At 39.9% G+C, this 16188-nt stretch overlaps 1 protein-coding gene across 5 annotated transcripts in view; it reads left to right on the top strand.

Moving 5' to 3' along the window:
- lrch2 (leucine-rich repeats and calponin homology (CH) domain containing 2) overlaps positions 1–16188 on the top strand; it is a 55957-nt gene that overhangs the window by 25962 nt on the left and 13807 nt on the right. For 2 of the 5 annotated variants that reach the window (XM_058383044.1, XM_058383043.1), the window contains exons 12-19: positions 580–648; positions 2017–2076; positions 2784–2832; positions 3696–3734; positions 3983–4123; positions 8830–8877; positions 9326–9389; positions 11585–11697. In XM_058383044.1, the coding sequence (XP_058239027.1) occupies positions 580–648; positions 2017–2076; positions 2784–2832; positions 3696–3734; positions 3983–4123; positions 8830–8877; positions 9326–9389; positions 11585–11697 (583 nt within the window). The remainder of the gene's footprint in view (positions 1–579; positions 649–2016; positions 2077–2783; positions 2833–3695; positions 3735–3982; positions 4124–8829; positions 8878–9325; positions 9390–11584; positions 11698–16188) is intronic. The other 3 variants (XM_058383045.1, XM_058383046.1, XM_058383047.1) reach the window with 3 other exon arrangements.

Here is a 16188-nt window from a genome sequence, read left to right as displayed (position 1 = left end):
ACATGTAATTTCACTTTTTAAGTTCATTTTTTTCTCACTGAACAAACCCTTTTTTCCCAACGGCAGTAGGCCACTGCTGGATTATGAAGGCCCCTATATTTGTGACATTCCCTTTTATGTTTTCCCCAGTTTAAGAAATATGGTGTAATATCGTGTGTGAGCTTACTGATTAATGCGTAATATCAAAATAATGATCACATTTGTGAGGTTTACTGTGAGCTTCTAGACATTTGCTCCTGATTCAATCCTGAGCTCAGCTTAGTGTCTGTGTGGAGTTTTACATGCTCTCCAGCATCCTCCTATATCCCCAAAACCTTTTTGACAGTAGCTGGATAAACTGATAGCTCCAGCCCCTGATATCAGTTATTGGTTACATAATAACAACTTTTTTGTTGGCAAAAAATAAAAACTTTTCATGTGAGAACTTTTCACTATTCTCTTACATTCACTTACTAACAAATGTTACATGCTTTCCTCTTTTCTATCCTTTTATCTTTTCTTCCACGTCTTTGTTTTTTCCTGCCCTTGCACCCCAATGCTGGAACATTATCACTGATCATACATGTCATATAACCTCAGGAGGCGCTCCTTAATTTGTAGAGCAGAAAGCCTCATCCACCGAAGGAGGGCTGCAGGGAGAACACACAGGTAGAGAGAAAGAGAGAGAGTAAATGCATGTACATCTGTTTGTGTTTGGAGGTGGTGACCAGTGTGTGTGGAATTGTGCGTGTACACACCTGCATGAGTGTACCTGTGTGCATGATCACGTTTTTGGATGTGAGGGTGGGATAATGTTATCATTATTAGCCCTAGTGTATCTGTGTTTGTTGCTGTATCCACCCAAAAGCATGAATGTACCTCTTATGTTATTGCATGAACCCATACAGACACACACAATTGCAGCTTCAACACACAGGTGATCAGTCCTGTTTAACAACCAGCATGAGTTTAAATTTAGGTCAGTTATGAAACACCTTTTGGAGCAGGAACCAGAAGCAGTTATGCTTATTAAAAACAGTGTGTAATGTTTGGAATTTTATGAAATTGGCTTCTTGTGGAAGAACATTTTGTAACATGGGTTTTCCTTTGAGCTTCCTCCACTGCATACATTAATCGCATGGCTGCACATGAACACTTTCAGGTAGAATTTAAGGCTGGGTTCCAAAAACACAATACACAATAAGTGTGCATAAACTGTACTCCCATCAGTGGTGTACAGTTATTTGCAGTTTTGCATGTAGCTCAAGTGACTCAAGACTGCATGGTATAAATGTTATGAGAAAAAACCTTTATTGTGCACATCAGTGTGACTGCCGAGTCCCAGAGGAATGGAAGTACTCAACAAGAGCTTGTCGTTCAGGCCCTCATCTCGAGGGATCAGGTCAGGAGTGGGACGCCATAACACAAAGCTGTTTATACCTGCCATTTTAAATTAATCTACAGTCACTATTTCAGATTTCATAAATCTGATTTCCGCCGGAGGAAGTGTGTCAGGCACATTTATAGTGGTGAAATGGTTATAATGCTGCCTTCAGGTCTGGAAGAAATGTTTCTTTCCATCAGAAATATCATATTTTAAGTATATACAGTCTTAATACTAATTCTTCTGTGTTATGATAGCTAATAATATCTGATAAAAAATGGATCTGCATGCATGTGTTTGTGCCAGTCCATGTGTGTGAGCAAGCCTGTTTGTAAAAGCTTGTAAAAGCATGTTCACACACACCCGCATAGAATATATAGGATGGGTGGGGTCTGTGGCTGCATAGTTGCACATTAAGAAATAGGTGCACATAAAAAAACACACACACACACCTGCTATTTATACACACAGTTGGCTGATACAACTATACCAGGACAACACCACATTTGAATTTGATTTAGGTATTGAACTCACACAGTGTTATTGTGGAATTTAGATTTAGGTATTGAACAGTATTATTGTGGAGCCTTTGCTCTGTGTGTGTGTGATATGATCATGGCTATGTGAAAGTTGGGTGTTTTTTTCCCCAACAGATTTCTCAGTCATTCAGGAGGAAGCAGCAAACAGAGATCTCCATCACAAACTGTTAGGAGGTACACACACACACCTAACTACTTCAGCAGGTAGCATTATTGTGCTGCTCTTTAAAAAAGAACAAGTGAAATGTATAGCTTTGGCATAAACTTGATCAAGGCAAAGCATTAGTCTGTAAGCTCTCATGGTTATGTCTTGATTGTCTCTGCTGAAAGAACAAGAAAATAAGCTGTGCTAGGATGACAAAATTTATGTTTGCTGTCCACTATAGATTTATGTCATTATTCCATTATCTATTTAATAGAAGAGAATTTAATAGGGTAACAAATTGTGCATAACAGATACCTTGGTATGGTATGTTTACCTGATAAAATATCTAGTGCGGGTAGCTACTATGTGGGTATACCTAAATACTTGAACATTTAGTTTATACAAGTATATAAACAGGCATAAACCCAGACCTTGACATGCATGGATGCTCATTTCTAGCAGCTCAGTGGGGTTCCCAGCAGCAGAGCCAGCTGTGTGACTGGCCTAGGAACAGCCCAATTCTTAGAAATCTGATGATTCTGATAAGAAAATACACGCAAAAGTATAATCTGTTTAGATCTTCCTTGTTCCTTGTTGGATGTGAATCTGATAAATGGATTTGTAGATTGCATTGTTCCTTTGCTAGCCCTAATGAACAGAAATACATTAATCTGCACCTGGATTGAACCTAGGCCTGCACCTAGACATGATGATGCTTCTTGTATTTTTCCTGCAGTGCATCACTGGATGAGGGAAGCAGTACATCTTCAGCAATGTGTGGACAGGTAAAACATACACACACACACACACACACACACACACAAACACACATACACCAATCCAATCTATGGGTCCACCAACTTTTCCACTGTGCACTCAAAATGTATTTGAATTTAATGCCAATTTCTTTAAATAATAATAATAATAAAACAACAGCAGATTTCATAGAAATTAGTTACTATAAGAAAAATATTTAAAAGACAAACAACATTAACACATTTTTGATAAAACCAACAGCTTTCATGTTTATCAGGGTGAAATATTATCTCAAAGGACATACTGTACATTACAAGTATAAGTAGTCATTTTTGTCTAGAAGGTAAGTTTAGTACGTCTGTAATGAGATGTGTGTGAGAACTTATACGCAATGGAAACAAGGCTAGGAACCACAATCAAAAAGGCAGAGCTTACAGCAAATTCAGCTAAATAAAAATAAAAGTAAAATAAGTGTGTTGTAAAATGTAAGTTTACCAAACCTGACCAGTTATATCAGCAGCTATGGACTTCTAGGTTCCAAAATATTTCCCACTGCCATTACACTGGCTTAGACGGCATATAAGGGCAGTTGTTGCAGTTTGTTAATGGGCATGTTGTAGCTTCAGGGAAGAGAATTTTGTCATGCTCTGGTAAAGTTTGGCTGGACACTTTGCTCAGCTTACATGCCTTGATTTGCAGATCTCACATATCTATCATATTTCCATGCTCCCTGAAACAGCTTGATGTCAGTTTTCTGCGTATTGTTCAGCTGCTCTTTAACTCTCCCTTTAACTTTTCTGCCCTTTCCTGCTGTCATATTTCTTCATAAACCTCTCTCACATTCTCCTGTTTGATTATTTTCTCCTTTTGCATGTACATGTCTTTTCTGAAGGACGGCGGCCTCACAGATGAAGATGCCACATTCTCTGAGGTCTCATTACCATCATCATCAATATCATCATCATTATAGCCATTATTATTTTATTACTGCTATTAACCAAGAGCCCTGTTGTTTATCATCATGTCATAATGGTCATCACTTTAAACTGCAACCTGTTACCATGAGCATATGCCCAAACAAGAGAACTTGTCCACCAGCAGATTATTTTTTTTAAAAAAAAAGCAGAATAAGCCTGTTTGGAGTGCAAGGCTGAACCATCATGTCTTTTTTACTCTAAGCCTTCTTTATCCTGCTCGTTCGATGGGAGTCTGAAGTCGGAGAATGGCGAAAGTCAGCCCAAATGGCCAGAGCTTCCTCCAATTTTAAACCAGAATGAAGAACGGAGACGAAACAAATACCTGAGGAAGGACTACCTCAAGGTACACATTCACAGGAACACACAATGGCCAGAACTGAGAGATAGATTTATATTATGGTCCAGAAGTCTAAATTCAATAGCAAGACCAGTGTCTGTTTTAAACGGAAAAAGAAAAAAAACATATTATGACACTTTTTCACAAATATTATTCCAAAAATTTATTAGTAAGTTTTATAAAAGAAAAAAAAGCTCCACTGCAAGTGAAAAGCAGCTCAACCAATCTACCTGTTAATGACCAAGTGATGGAGCTAAACACTTGAACTTTTCATTTTCCACATTCCTTCATCAGTTGATTAACAATGCTTCCAGCTTGCTGTGGGAAACACGGTTAATTTTATAGTTTCCTTATGACCACTACTGTGCAAAGAGTGGTGATAGCCTCTGCTCTCATTCAGTCACTGTTGCTGCTGAAAACTGATATGAAAATACACATAATGCAATATTTCATTGCCTTTAAAAAAAAAAAACCCTGAACATGACAAATGTCATGAGTGCAGAACTGAGTGCAGACATGTGTTTTCAAATCAGTTTGATCTCTCTTGATAAAATCTGTATGTTTGGTCTAAACCTTTTTAATAGTGCTGTGCTGTCATCAGTGGAGGAGTAGCAATCTGCTGTATGCATGTTCCCTTTTAACCTGCGTCTCAGTGTTTGAGCCAAGACAGGTTTCACAATCTGAGAGAGGGTGGATACAATGGGAAGACTAAAAGGAAACTGGGTGGTTGAGGGTGGAGGAATTTAATGCCGTTATATATACACATACACATACGCACACACACACACACACACACACATACACACACTGTTTGCACACACTGACAGAATAATCTTTGAGTGATTGATTCTAACATTATTTACTTAGCAGTGTGTGAAAATTGGCTATGAAATGAAATGTGTGTAACTGTGTGTGTGATGACTGAATAATGAGTAAACAGTTTAGCAATTCCCCTAAACTAAATCTTGATGGAACAATGAGACATTTTGACCTACCTGCAAAATCATCTGGCCTCAAGCCCATTTTTCAGTGGAGCAGTGACATGCTGTTACAAATAATCCCACAGTTTTAGAGTTGCAAACAACTCTGACAGAAAACATAACACACACAGAATCTGTAGCTGACACGATTTGGGCTGTTATCATAGTCAAGATTCATATCTTAGTAGCAGAAAAGAAAAGACAGAAAAGTAGTCTGGGGAGCTTAATTAGCCATGGGGAGCTTAATTAGCCATTTCCCATTAAGGTGTCCCATCCTCCCTTCCTCCATACTAGACCCAATTCAGGTCTTAACTTGGACTATATGTTATATATGTAATCTGATAACTAATGAACTGGTAAACTGGTGTAGGGAACCTAACCCATTTAAAGAGTGCAGGAAGAACAATACTTCCTCTTGAGCAACAATGAGGAATTTGTCATTTAATGGTGGGAAAAAAGTACTTTATCCTTTCTCATCATCTGTATGGCACCTGCATTAGAATTGTATCCAAGTTGCACTTTCCACCATGTGCACAGAAATGAAAGAAAAAGCAGATAGAACATGAGATTACAGGGCCATGTAGTTACACGTTTTATCTGTAATATGCTGAGATCTCTTATAGACTTATGGCTATTTACTATTTTAATTTATTAGCTGAACCTATATATATATATATATATATATATATATATATATATATATACACACTCACACACCCTGATCAGGCATAACATTATGACCACTGACAGGTGAAGTGAATAACACTGATTATCTCCACATCATAGCACCTGGGTGGGTGGAATATATTACGCAGCATGTGAACATTTTGTCCTCAAAACTGATGTGTTAGAAATAGGAAAAATGAGCAAGCGTAAGGATTTGAGCGAGTTTGATGAAGGGCCAAATTGTGATGGCTAAACGAATGGATCAGAGCATCTTCAAAACCGCAGATCTTGTGGGGTGTTCCCGGTCTGCAGTGGTCAGTATCTATCAAAAGTGGTCCAAGGAAGGGACAATGGTCAACCGGCGACAGTGTCATAGGCAGCCAAGGCTCATTGATGTATGTGGGGCCTGGCCCATGTTGTCCGATCCAACAGATGAGCTACTGTTGCTCAAATTGCTGCAGAAGTTAATGCTGGTTCTGATAGAAAGGTGTCAGAATACACAGTGCATCGCAGTTTATTGAGTATGGGGCTGCATAGCCGCAGACCAGTCATGGTGCCCATGCTGACACTGTACACCACCAAAAGTGCCAACAATGGGCACATGAGCATCAGAACTGGACCACGGAGCATTAGAAGAAGGTGGCCTGGTCTGACGAATCATGTTTCCTTTACATCATGTGGATGGCCAGGAGGGATGCCACAATACTCAATATAATATTGATCCATTCGGTACGACCTCCACGGTTCAATAAGTGTATGTTAATCACGTTTTTTTCAGTTTTCGTTTAAATCATTTCCATGCGTTTTCTTACTCCCTGCACTGCCTGTTTGTGTTTGCCTGTACTGTATGTCTATGCGCTGAGACAGATAAACGAGTAAATATCCAATCTGTAAGTGCTAAAGTCAGGGGCGCTTAAACATGCTTGCGATGCTGGTGTCAGATTTCAGACTCTAACCATGGCGAGCGGTGAAGCGAAGTTGGCAAAAATATGAGGATATGTGAAAATATGAGAATATGAGAAATCTTTCAGATCTGTGGTGTGGGGACATTTTGGATTTGTTGTAATGCCGATGAAACAAAAACGGTAAACAAAAAATGACTGTGTGCAAGCACTGTTACACATGAGTTAGATACTCACATGGAAATACTTCCAACATGACCACACATCTGCAGCTCCATCACCCAGAGATATCACTGTGTGGAAGCAGGAGGGCAGAGCAGGTAACACAGGCATCCAAAAAGCAACAGTTCCTAGCTCATTCCTTCCAGCATTCAGACACAACTGGTTATGAGAGAAACAAAAAAAAATAAATTCAGTAGGGGTGTTCATTGCTAAAGATTTGCAGCCGTTTTCGGTGATCGGTGATGTGGGCTTTCGGCACCTTATAAAAGTGCTCGACCCGCAGTTCACACTACCGTCACATCTATTTTTATCTCACCGTGACGTCATTACAGAGAGTTATCTCACTGTGACTGGTCATTACAGAGAGTTATCTCACCGTGACTGGTCATTACAGAGTGGATTGGGAAATAAAGAGCGCCGTACTCCAAACCCGTCTCCTGTAGTAAAGTCATACAAGTGCTAATTTTTACATCTCACTATTTTCAGTACACTTTGAATGTGTACAAGTTGATTTTTGCATTTAAGTAAAATAAAGAGAATTGCAACTAAAACCAGTTTTTTTTTCTTCTTAACATACTTACTGTTCCTGTCACCTAAGCAAAGAATAATGGAAAAAAAACGGTTGGGGAACACATGGCATCTGGATGCACTATGGGAAGAAGGCAGTGCCATGATTTGGGCAATGTTTTGCATTCAGAAACCTTGAGTCCTGCCATCCATGTCGATGTTACTGACATATACCACCTACCTAAGCATTGTTGCTGACCATGTACACCCTATCATGGAAACGATATTCCCTGATGGCTATGGCCTCTTTCAGCAGGATAATGTGCCGTGCCACAAAGCAAAAATGGTTCAGGAATGATTTGATGAGCACAACATTGAGTTTGAGGTGTTGACTTGCCCTCTGAATTTCCCTGATCTCAATCCTGATCTCAATCTGTGTGATATGCTGGACAAACAAGTCCAATCTATTGTGGCGCCCAACTTAGAGGACTTAAAGGAACTGCTGCCAACATGTTGGTGCCAGATGCCACAGCATACCTCCAGGGATCTAATGCAGTCCTTGCCTCGACGGGTCAGTGCTGTTTTGGCAGCAAAAGGGGGACCAAGGCAGGTGGTCATAATGTTATGCCTGATCGGTGTATATAATAGGTATAAGTGTTAGGCATTACATTATTGACTATCCTTGTTCATCAAAGGAAAAAGACCATCATAGGACCGGTGCACACTAGATATGATTTAGGTGGAGGACTACCCACAGCACAGCTGTGATGCTAACAGTAGTATATGATATTAGAATTTTTGAAAATATTTCAAAGCACTCCATCTCATTTTCTCATTTGCTGGTAGTTCAGTTGAGGGGACATCTGTAATGCCAGCCTGTTTATTTCTTGATTTTTAGTCTCCACCCCACAGCCAGCAGTGAACCTGTGCAGCCAACTAGCACATCTTCTCGAGCTGCTGCTCCTGCTGTTTCACAGGGCAGCATGACATGTTCAGTGAAAAGTGAGCAGAGAATGCCTTCTCTCGTATCCAGAGAGTGCTGTTTTATGTCTGACCATAATCAGACAGTCCTTGTCCTTGGGCAACCTTCTGTTTTTATTCCATATTGCATATTGTCATATTTTCAGATATGCCTTGCTGTTAGATTATGCAGTAGTGGCAGCAACAGTAGATGACATGCTGATGTGGAAGTTGGTATTCAGGGCTGGTGTCATTATCAATAGCAGACACAATGACATTCCATCTGTATCTGCACCTATATGTTCTGATTCATCAAACTTTGGTTTATCAACACCATCTTTTTTCTTCTTCCCATACACAAAATATACTCATCTTAGTCCCTGATGTAGTATTCATATTTTGGCTGAGGTCCAGTGAGGTGTTTGGATGAACTTCAAAATAAAGAAAATTCTTGTTCTTCCTTTTTTTTTTCCAGTACAAGTGCCAAAGCGCACGAAGAAACTCCACAGAGAATGACTGTGAGGTGAGATTATGTGTATGATTGTGTGTTTGTACAAATTTTAAGTCAACCACTGTTTGGATATCTTTAAATACCTTCAACGTTTGCACCTGATTTGTTTGCTGCACTTTTTTGTAACCTAAACAATAAATCACAAATGTATAAAACACATAGATACAGCGTCCAAAAGAAGAGCTAATACGCATGATAGATAAAGATAAAGATGATTAGTAATCAACTCAGTCACCTAAATCAAACAGACAGCACAGAGACAGGAAACAAATATGACTTTTATAAAATTGCTAATAAAAGATATGAAAGTATTGTTCCGTGATTATGTGAATAATCCACATTCAGACTCATAGCACCAAAGGACATGTTAATTGTTTTGATATAAATAAAATATGTGTCTGTATTGAAAAAGTTTGCAGAGAATGTCATGTGAATGATTGGAATATTCTTTTTGTTGCAGGAGGGAATGCATTCCCCAGACTTCAGCACAACATTGACTGTTTTTGGCTTGAAGCCGAGATCAGGTATAGTCTTTCTATTTGTGTATATCCCACAGTACTGTTACTGAGAATAGCCTCTACTCTTCTGGGAAGACTTTTAACTAGACATGGTGATTTGTGCTCATTCGTCCACAAAAGCATTAGTAAGATCAGCCACTGGTGTTAGGCTTGGAGTGCATTCCAATTCATCCTAAAGGTGTTCAGGGGTTGAGGTCAGGGTACTGGGCAATACATTCAAGTTCTTTCCCTCCTAACCATGTCTTCATAGAGCTTATTTTGTGCACATGCTGGAAAATATTTGGGCCTCCCTCCAGTGAAGGGAAATTAAAAAAAAATTTTCTACAGCTAGAAAAATTAAAGGCAACTGTGAAAGTATCCTTATTTTCTGTAGGAGTAGTATTGGAGCCTGTCTGTGCATGTCCCAGTGCTGTAGTGTCATCTTCCAGAGGAAACAAAAGTGCTTTAGGTTGCCTTAATATTCCAGGCCTTCCTGAGTACTGAAAGAAGAGAAGCTCACCACTAATGATGCGTTGCCAGGGCTGTCCAAGATTATACACAAAGCACTGGTGTGGCGCAGATTTTTAGTCCAAACAAGGAGGAGCCACACCTGATTCCACTTGTTTAGATGACTGATATTGACCTACAAGTAAAATTCAGGTGTGGCTGCTGCTTGGATAGAATGAAAAACTGCTGTCAAGCAGACCGTTTATAGAAAAATGCGCTGGACAAATATTGTCTGTAAATTTTTTTAGCTGAGCAGTATTTTCCCAAAATATCATGTAGCTACTACTTAAGATGATCTCAATGATGTGGCTATAAAATGACCTGAGGACTGAGGGGCATGTCTGAGGGACATGTCCTAGACATGTGGACTGAAGAATTTATAGCCACTGACCCTATATAGTGTGTTTGTGAGTCCTTGTTGAGGTTCTTGGTTTTTCTTAATATTTAGGGTGCTATTATAGTCTGCATTTTAGCCATTTAAAACAGTTTCCTGATCTAAAAGAAAATATTCCTATCAAAATGGAAACACTGTACACCACTATCCTTGCAAAATATGACAGTTAATTCTTTTTATTCTTTTTATCATAAGTAACACAATACCTGCTTTGTGTTGCAGGAGTGTAAGCACGGACATCTGCTGTAGTTGTTGCATGTTGTTTTAGCTGAAGCCATAAAAGTAGTGCACACCCACATTTGCCTCCGTGAAATTAAAGTCATGGCTGCTGAAGAAAAAAAACTTGGACTAGTTTGGGCGATTTATCTGAAAGTGCAGGATGAATGCTTTATGTTGAAACCTGTTTGGAAAGTTCTGTGGAACTCACTTTTAGTTATAAATGGTTGACCAAAACATCAGTCCTGCTCTCCTGTTGAGTGTCAAAGAGAATAGCATCTTTGGCATTATGCCATTGAAGCTATGGTTCAGAGGTTAGCTACTGTATTGTTCTTTATCACCTTGTCATCATATTTTGGAAATTCTAAGGAAGACGTTACAGAAAATGGAACTTCCTATCTTAGGTGATGTTTTCCTGTTTTTATATCATTCAGATGTCAGTATGCATTACCTTTTTAGTCCCCATGACATAGTTCCATGTTTATTAACCTTAATGGCAGAACAAAACTCTTCTGTTAGTCATTGTGCTATTAACAAGGGCATAAAAACATAAAGCAGGAAAGGCAGGAAAGTATGTAAAACAGATCAGATGCCCTGCAGTACTGGTGTATAACGCAGCATTCAGCAGACACCATTATTTAGAGTGACTTATATTTCTCATCTCATTTATACATCTGAGCAATTGAGGGTTAATGGCCTTGCTCTAGGGCCTAGCAGAGGTAGCTTGGTGGCCCTGGGATTTGAATTCACAGCCTTCCAATCAGTAGTCCAACACCTTAATTTAACACCTTAATTGAACTACCAGTTCCCTGTAGTTCCTGTGGAATTGATCTGTTTCTTTGTGTTAGGTCAAATAATGCATGAAATATTTCTAAGAATAAGCTTTACATATTAACAAAACTTTATTCAATCCAAGAATAATAAATAAATAAACCATTTTCAATCAAGGACTGAACCTCTTCTAGTGGTGTATGCTACCAAGAAGAGTATATGAAAAATGATGCATACATTGTATATTCCATAGTTATCCAAGCCTGCACTAATGTTTTATTGATATTTAATGTATTTAAAGTTGTTAATATCAATTAATGTCTCCATATTTCAGCATTTTCCCGCAGTAGTCGTCAGGAGTATGGTTCGACAGACCCCAGTTTCACAATGAGGAGAAAGATGGAGCATCTCAGAGAGGAAATGGAGCAGATAAGGCTCTTGCGACAGGTCAGCAGTCCAAAAATAGTGCTGCAATAGCCAGTTTGACCAAATAGTTTCATGCTAAAAAAAATGAAAATGAAAAAATTACATATAGTTGCTTTATATTCTGGAGTACTCTGGAGTAAAGATGCATTATATTACATTCGTTATGCATTGCTTTGTGATGCAGAATTCTTGTAATGCAGAATTAGGCTAATTCATTTTTATAAAATTGTTATACAGTGTGTCTCACTAAAAACAAAGATGCTGATTGATTTGCAGCCCTCTGCAATGAACCATCAAAAAGTTACAGAGAATTTGCAAATCCTGTCTGTATGTCATTATAATGGTATAACAGTTTTATTAGCCCACAGGATTTAATTCCTTGGCATACTTACTTTCTCATTCTAACATGCTCAGTAAGACACAATGGAGGTTATGCATAGTTTAAAATGCTTTAAAATTCCTCATTCATACATTGTTTATTTGTTTAAAGGAACACTTTTTTAATCAAAGTATAGCATCAATTCAATTAAACTCCTGGGATATCGATCTGGTCAGTTAAGTAGCAGAGGGGGTTGTTAATCAGTTTCAGCTTGTTTGGTGTTAATGAAATTAACAACAGGTGCACTAGATGGGCAACAATAAGACAACCCCCCAAAAAGGAATGGTTTACAGGTGGACATTTTTTTTCCCTACTCATCTTTTCTGACTGTTTTTCACTAGTTTTGCATTTGGCTAGGGTCAGTGTCACTACTTGTAGCATGAACGGATACCTGGATCGTACAGAGTTTGAACAGGCAGTCCAACTCCTCCAGGATGGCACATCAATACATGCCATTACCAGACGTTTTGATGTGTCTCCCAGCACAGTCTCAGGAGCATGGAGGAGATTCCAGGAGACGGGCAGTTACTCTAGGAAAGCTGCACAAGGCCATAGAAGGTCCTTAACCCATCGGCAAGACTGGTATCTGCTCCTTTGTGCAAGGACAAACAGGATGAGCATTGCCAGAGCCCTATCAAAATACCCATGGAGGGATGCACAGACCTCTACAGGCTAGAAAATGGCACCCTGACTGCCATTAGGTATCGGGATGAAATCCTTGGACCCATGTGGCGAGAGTATGTAGGCAGTTCCTGGAGGCTGAAAGAAAATTAATAGCATTGAATGGCCCCAACGCTCACCTGACCTAAATCCAATGGAACACCACTGGGACATTATGTTTCAGTCCATCCGACACTGCCAAGTTGCACCTCAGACTGTCTAGGAGCTCAGTGATGCCCTGGTCCAGATCTGGGAGGAAATACCCATCCATCGTCTCATTAGGAGCATGCCCGATGTTGTTAGGCATGTATACAAGCATGTGGGTGACATACAAACTACTGAGGACCATTTTGAGTTGCTGCAGTGAAATTTCAGCTGACAAGCCTGCTGCATCATTTTTTTACTCTAATTTTTGGGATGTCTTCATCAAACGATGTGGCATCCTTTCGTTCCCAACACATTACCCTTTCCATATCCAGCATGATATTTTTCCCAACTGAGATCTGATGTGTTCCTTTAATTTTTTTGTATATTTTTTCATTAACCTGTCACCATGCTTTTCAAAACTGACCCATGGGATTCATTTTGTTCTGTGAACTGCAGGAAAGAAGCATTAGACGAAATATTATATCTAAAAATGACACTTTCATTATCAGTAAAATTAATGCAATCATCTGTTTCAATACTGTCCTCAGGAACAGACATTTTAACCAGTGTTATGGACATTTTAAACAGTTCCAGTAGTCACAGAATTATAAATGCTTTACAAATCTGTTTTATATAGTTATAATATAGCACTTTTTTGTTATGATTTACATTACTTGGGAGCCTGTTTTCAGGAAGAAAATATGCTGGTAGTTCTGGTTGGAAGGCAAATCAAAGATTGTTGCAGTGCAGCCCACTCAAATTCTTCCATTACAACCTTGGCAAACCATGTCTTCATGGACCTTACTTGCTGCAAATGTATTGTCATGCTGGAACTTATCTGGGCCTCATTTACATTTAAGGGAAACACTTGTCAAGTCAGGTCAAGAAGCTTTAATTGTTATTTCAAACATATTTTTGAGGCAGTACATTTTACCATCTCCAGGATGGTGCTACATAGAACAACACAGAACTACATAAAACACAGACCTAAGGACTTAAAGTAAGTTGTCTTAGTCACATAAATTGCATGTTGTGCAACCTAATGCAGACAGTGCAAGACAAAAACAGTGCAGACAAAACAATACAGGACAGACAAAACAACACAGGACAGACAAAACAATACAGGACAGATGCACAAAACAGCATCAACCAGTGTAAATTCTGTATATTGTAGAATAAATTGTGCAATAAGAGGGTTCCTGTAAACATATATACACATATATAATTGCAGCAGCTGGTTGCAGCATTGAAATATGGTGTGTATAAACTACACCAGGTTACTCATGTAAAACGGTTCCCTAAGGGAATGAGACGCTGCGTCATGGTTTACGCATTTGTCTGAAGCTCTGTGTGAAATCACATTGACTTATCAGCTAGTTTAGATCATGATGAAGCACAGTGCACCAACAAGTCCATAAAAGCCCATCTATGTCACATTACTCCAGCTTCTATTTGCCTGAAGGAAGCGCGAGTGCACGCCCAGGGTGTGGCTAGCCACACAGCGAATCATTCCCATCTCAGGGAAGCGGGTTACATACGTAACCTGTTGTAGTTCCCTTTCGCTACGTCATGGTTGGGAACGCCAATACTAGTGGAGAGGACCAACCCGCCACAGCACAAATATACTGGAGGGGAACCCCCCCCAGCCAGAGTGCTGGACAAGGCAATACACCTAGTGGAGTGAGCCATAATCCCTAAAGTCGAAGCCTCACAGTGCACCTCATAGGCCACTACCCAGCACAAGGTGCTGCTTGGAGACTGGAATGGTTTTGAAGCGGGAAAGACTCTTGACACACCCTAAGAGTGGGACCCAAGGTGAGAAACTGGGGTCTGTCTACATAAGAAGGGTATGAAGCTTGTGACATGTAACCCGTATGACCCTAAAAAGGGTGTTTCCAGGGGTGAAAACCTCTGAGCCACATGAGGGTCTCGTGTAGCAGACCCAAAGGAATAGCTTTGTTCACTACAGTCATGAGCTGAGCACCCTCTGCGCCTGTGCGGCAGAGAGGCATTGGCCTAGTCAGATGTCCTTTACGGCAGAAAGGATGGAGCCCCTCCGAAGTGGGAGATAGAAGTGCCCACATCGTGACTGTATCCCAAACTATCCCCAAGAAGGTGATTCTAAGAGAGGGAGAAAGCAAACACTTTTCTGGGTTGAGCCTAAGGCCTGGGTACCTCATTTGGGCAAACATAGCATCTTAATGCATTTATATTTACATTTCTGGCTGTGACAGAGTAACCTGTCCTTGTTGGTTAGTGCAGCACACACACACACATCGCATCTTACGTTACTTCTCCTCCGTAATCCCCTGCTGAGGCGTACTGCATACTGGTTTCACAACAAACACAAACATATCCACTCCATTTCCAACCCCGACAGTAATCAAATTACGCATAACACACTATGTTCTGTAATGTATATGTAATGTTTTAAAGTTGTCTTTCATTTTGTATTTTGTACATTCTTTTGTAAATACTTACCTGTGTTCAGTGTAAGTTTTTCAAGGTACATACTTACCTTTTACCAGTATGCGTGGTCAGTTTACCTGGCAATCATGTAACTGTGGTGCCGTGAGCAATTACTTTGCATTTGAATATATTCATTGGTTGTCTTGTTTTTTGACCAGTGTTACTTTGTATACCTTATTCACCTGACATCGGGCCTGTGAAGACCCATTGTCTCACGCTGGCATCTTATCCAGAGTGACATTTTATCTCACATCTTACATCTTACATCCCATAGCGTCAGTAATTCCCTCGAAAGGGAACAGCACTTGAGTGAATATGCAAATATAGCATGTGCAAAATTCATGTAAATAGTGTTTATATGGGTGGTGCTGTAGCCATAGATACTGAATGAGTGTTTGAGTGTGTGTGTGTTTGTGTGTGTTTGTGTGTGAGTTCGGTACAGTTCAGCTGGTCTCCTGAAGTCAAAAACCATCTCTTTAGTTTTGTCAACGCTCAGACAGGTTGTTGGCTCTACACCAGGCTGTTCCCTCTTTCACCCCCTCTCTGTATGCTGACCTGTTCTTGCTGACGAGACCATTGGCGACCCTGAAGATGCAGTTTGAGTTGTGCATTGCTACACAGTTGTGAGACAGCAGAGTGAGCAGTGGTGGGCTAAGCACACAGTCTTGAGGGGCCCCAGTGTTCAGTGTGATGCTGTTCCTGATCCGGATTAACTGAGGTCTCCCAGTCAGGAAGTCCAGAATCCAGATGCACAGAGAGGTGTTCAGGCCCAGCAGGCTCAGCTTCTCAATCAGGTGCTGAGGGATGATTGTGTTGAATGCTGAACTGAAGTCTATGAATGGTATTTGTACATAAGT

This window comes from Hemibagrus wyckioides, linkage group LG28, assembly GCF_019097595.1.
Source record: "Hemibagrus wyckioides isolate EC202008001 linkage group LG28, SWU_Hwy_1.0, whole genome shotgun sequence".
NCBI lineage: Eukaryota > Metazoa > Chordata > Actinopteri > Siluriformes > Bagridae > Hemibagrus > Hemibagrus wyckioides.
This window is presented reverse-complemented; position numbering and strand designations above follow the sequence as displayed.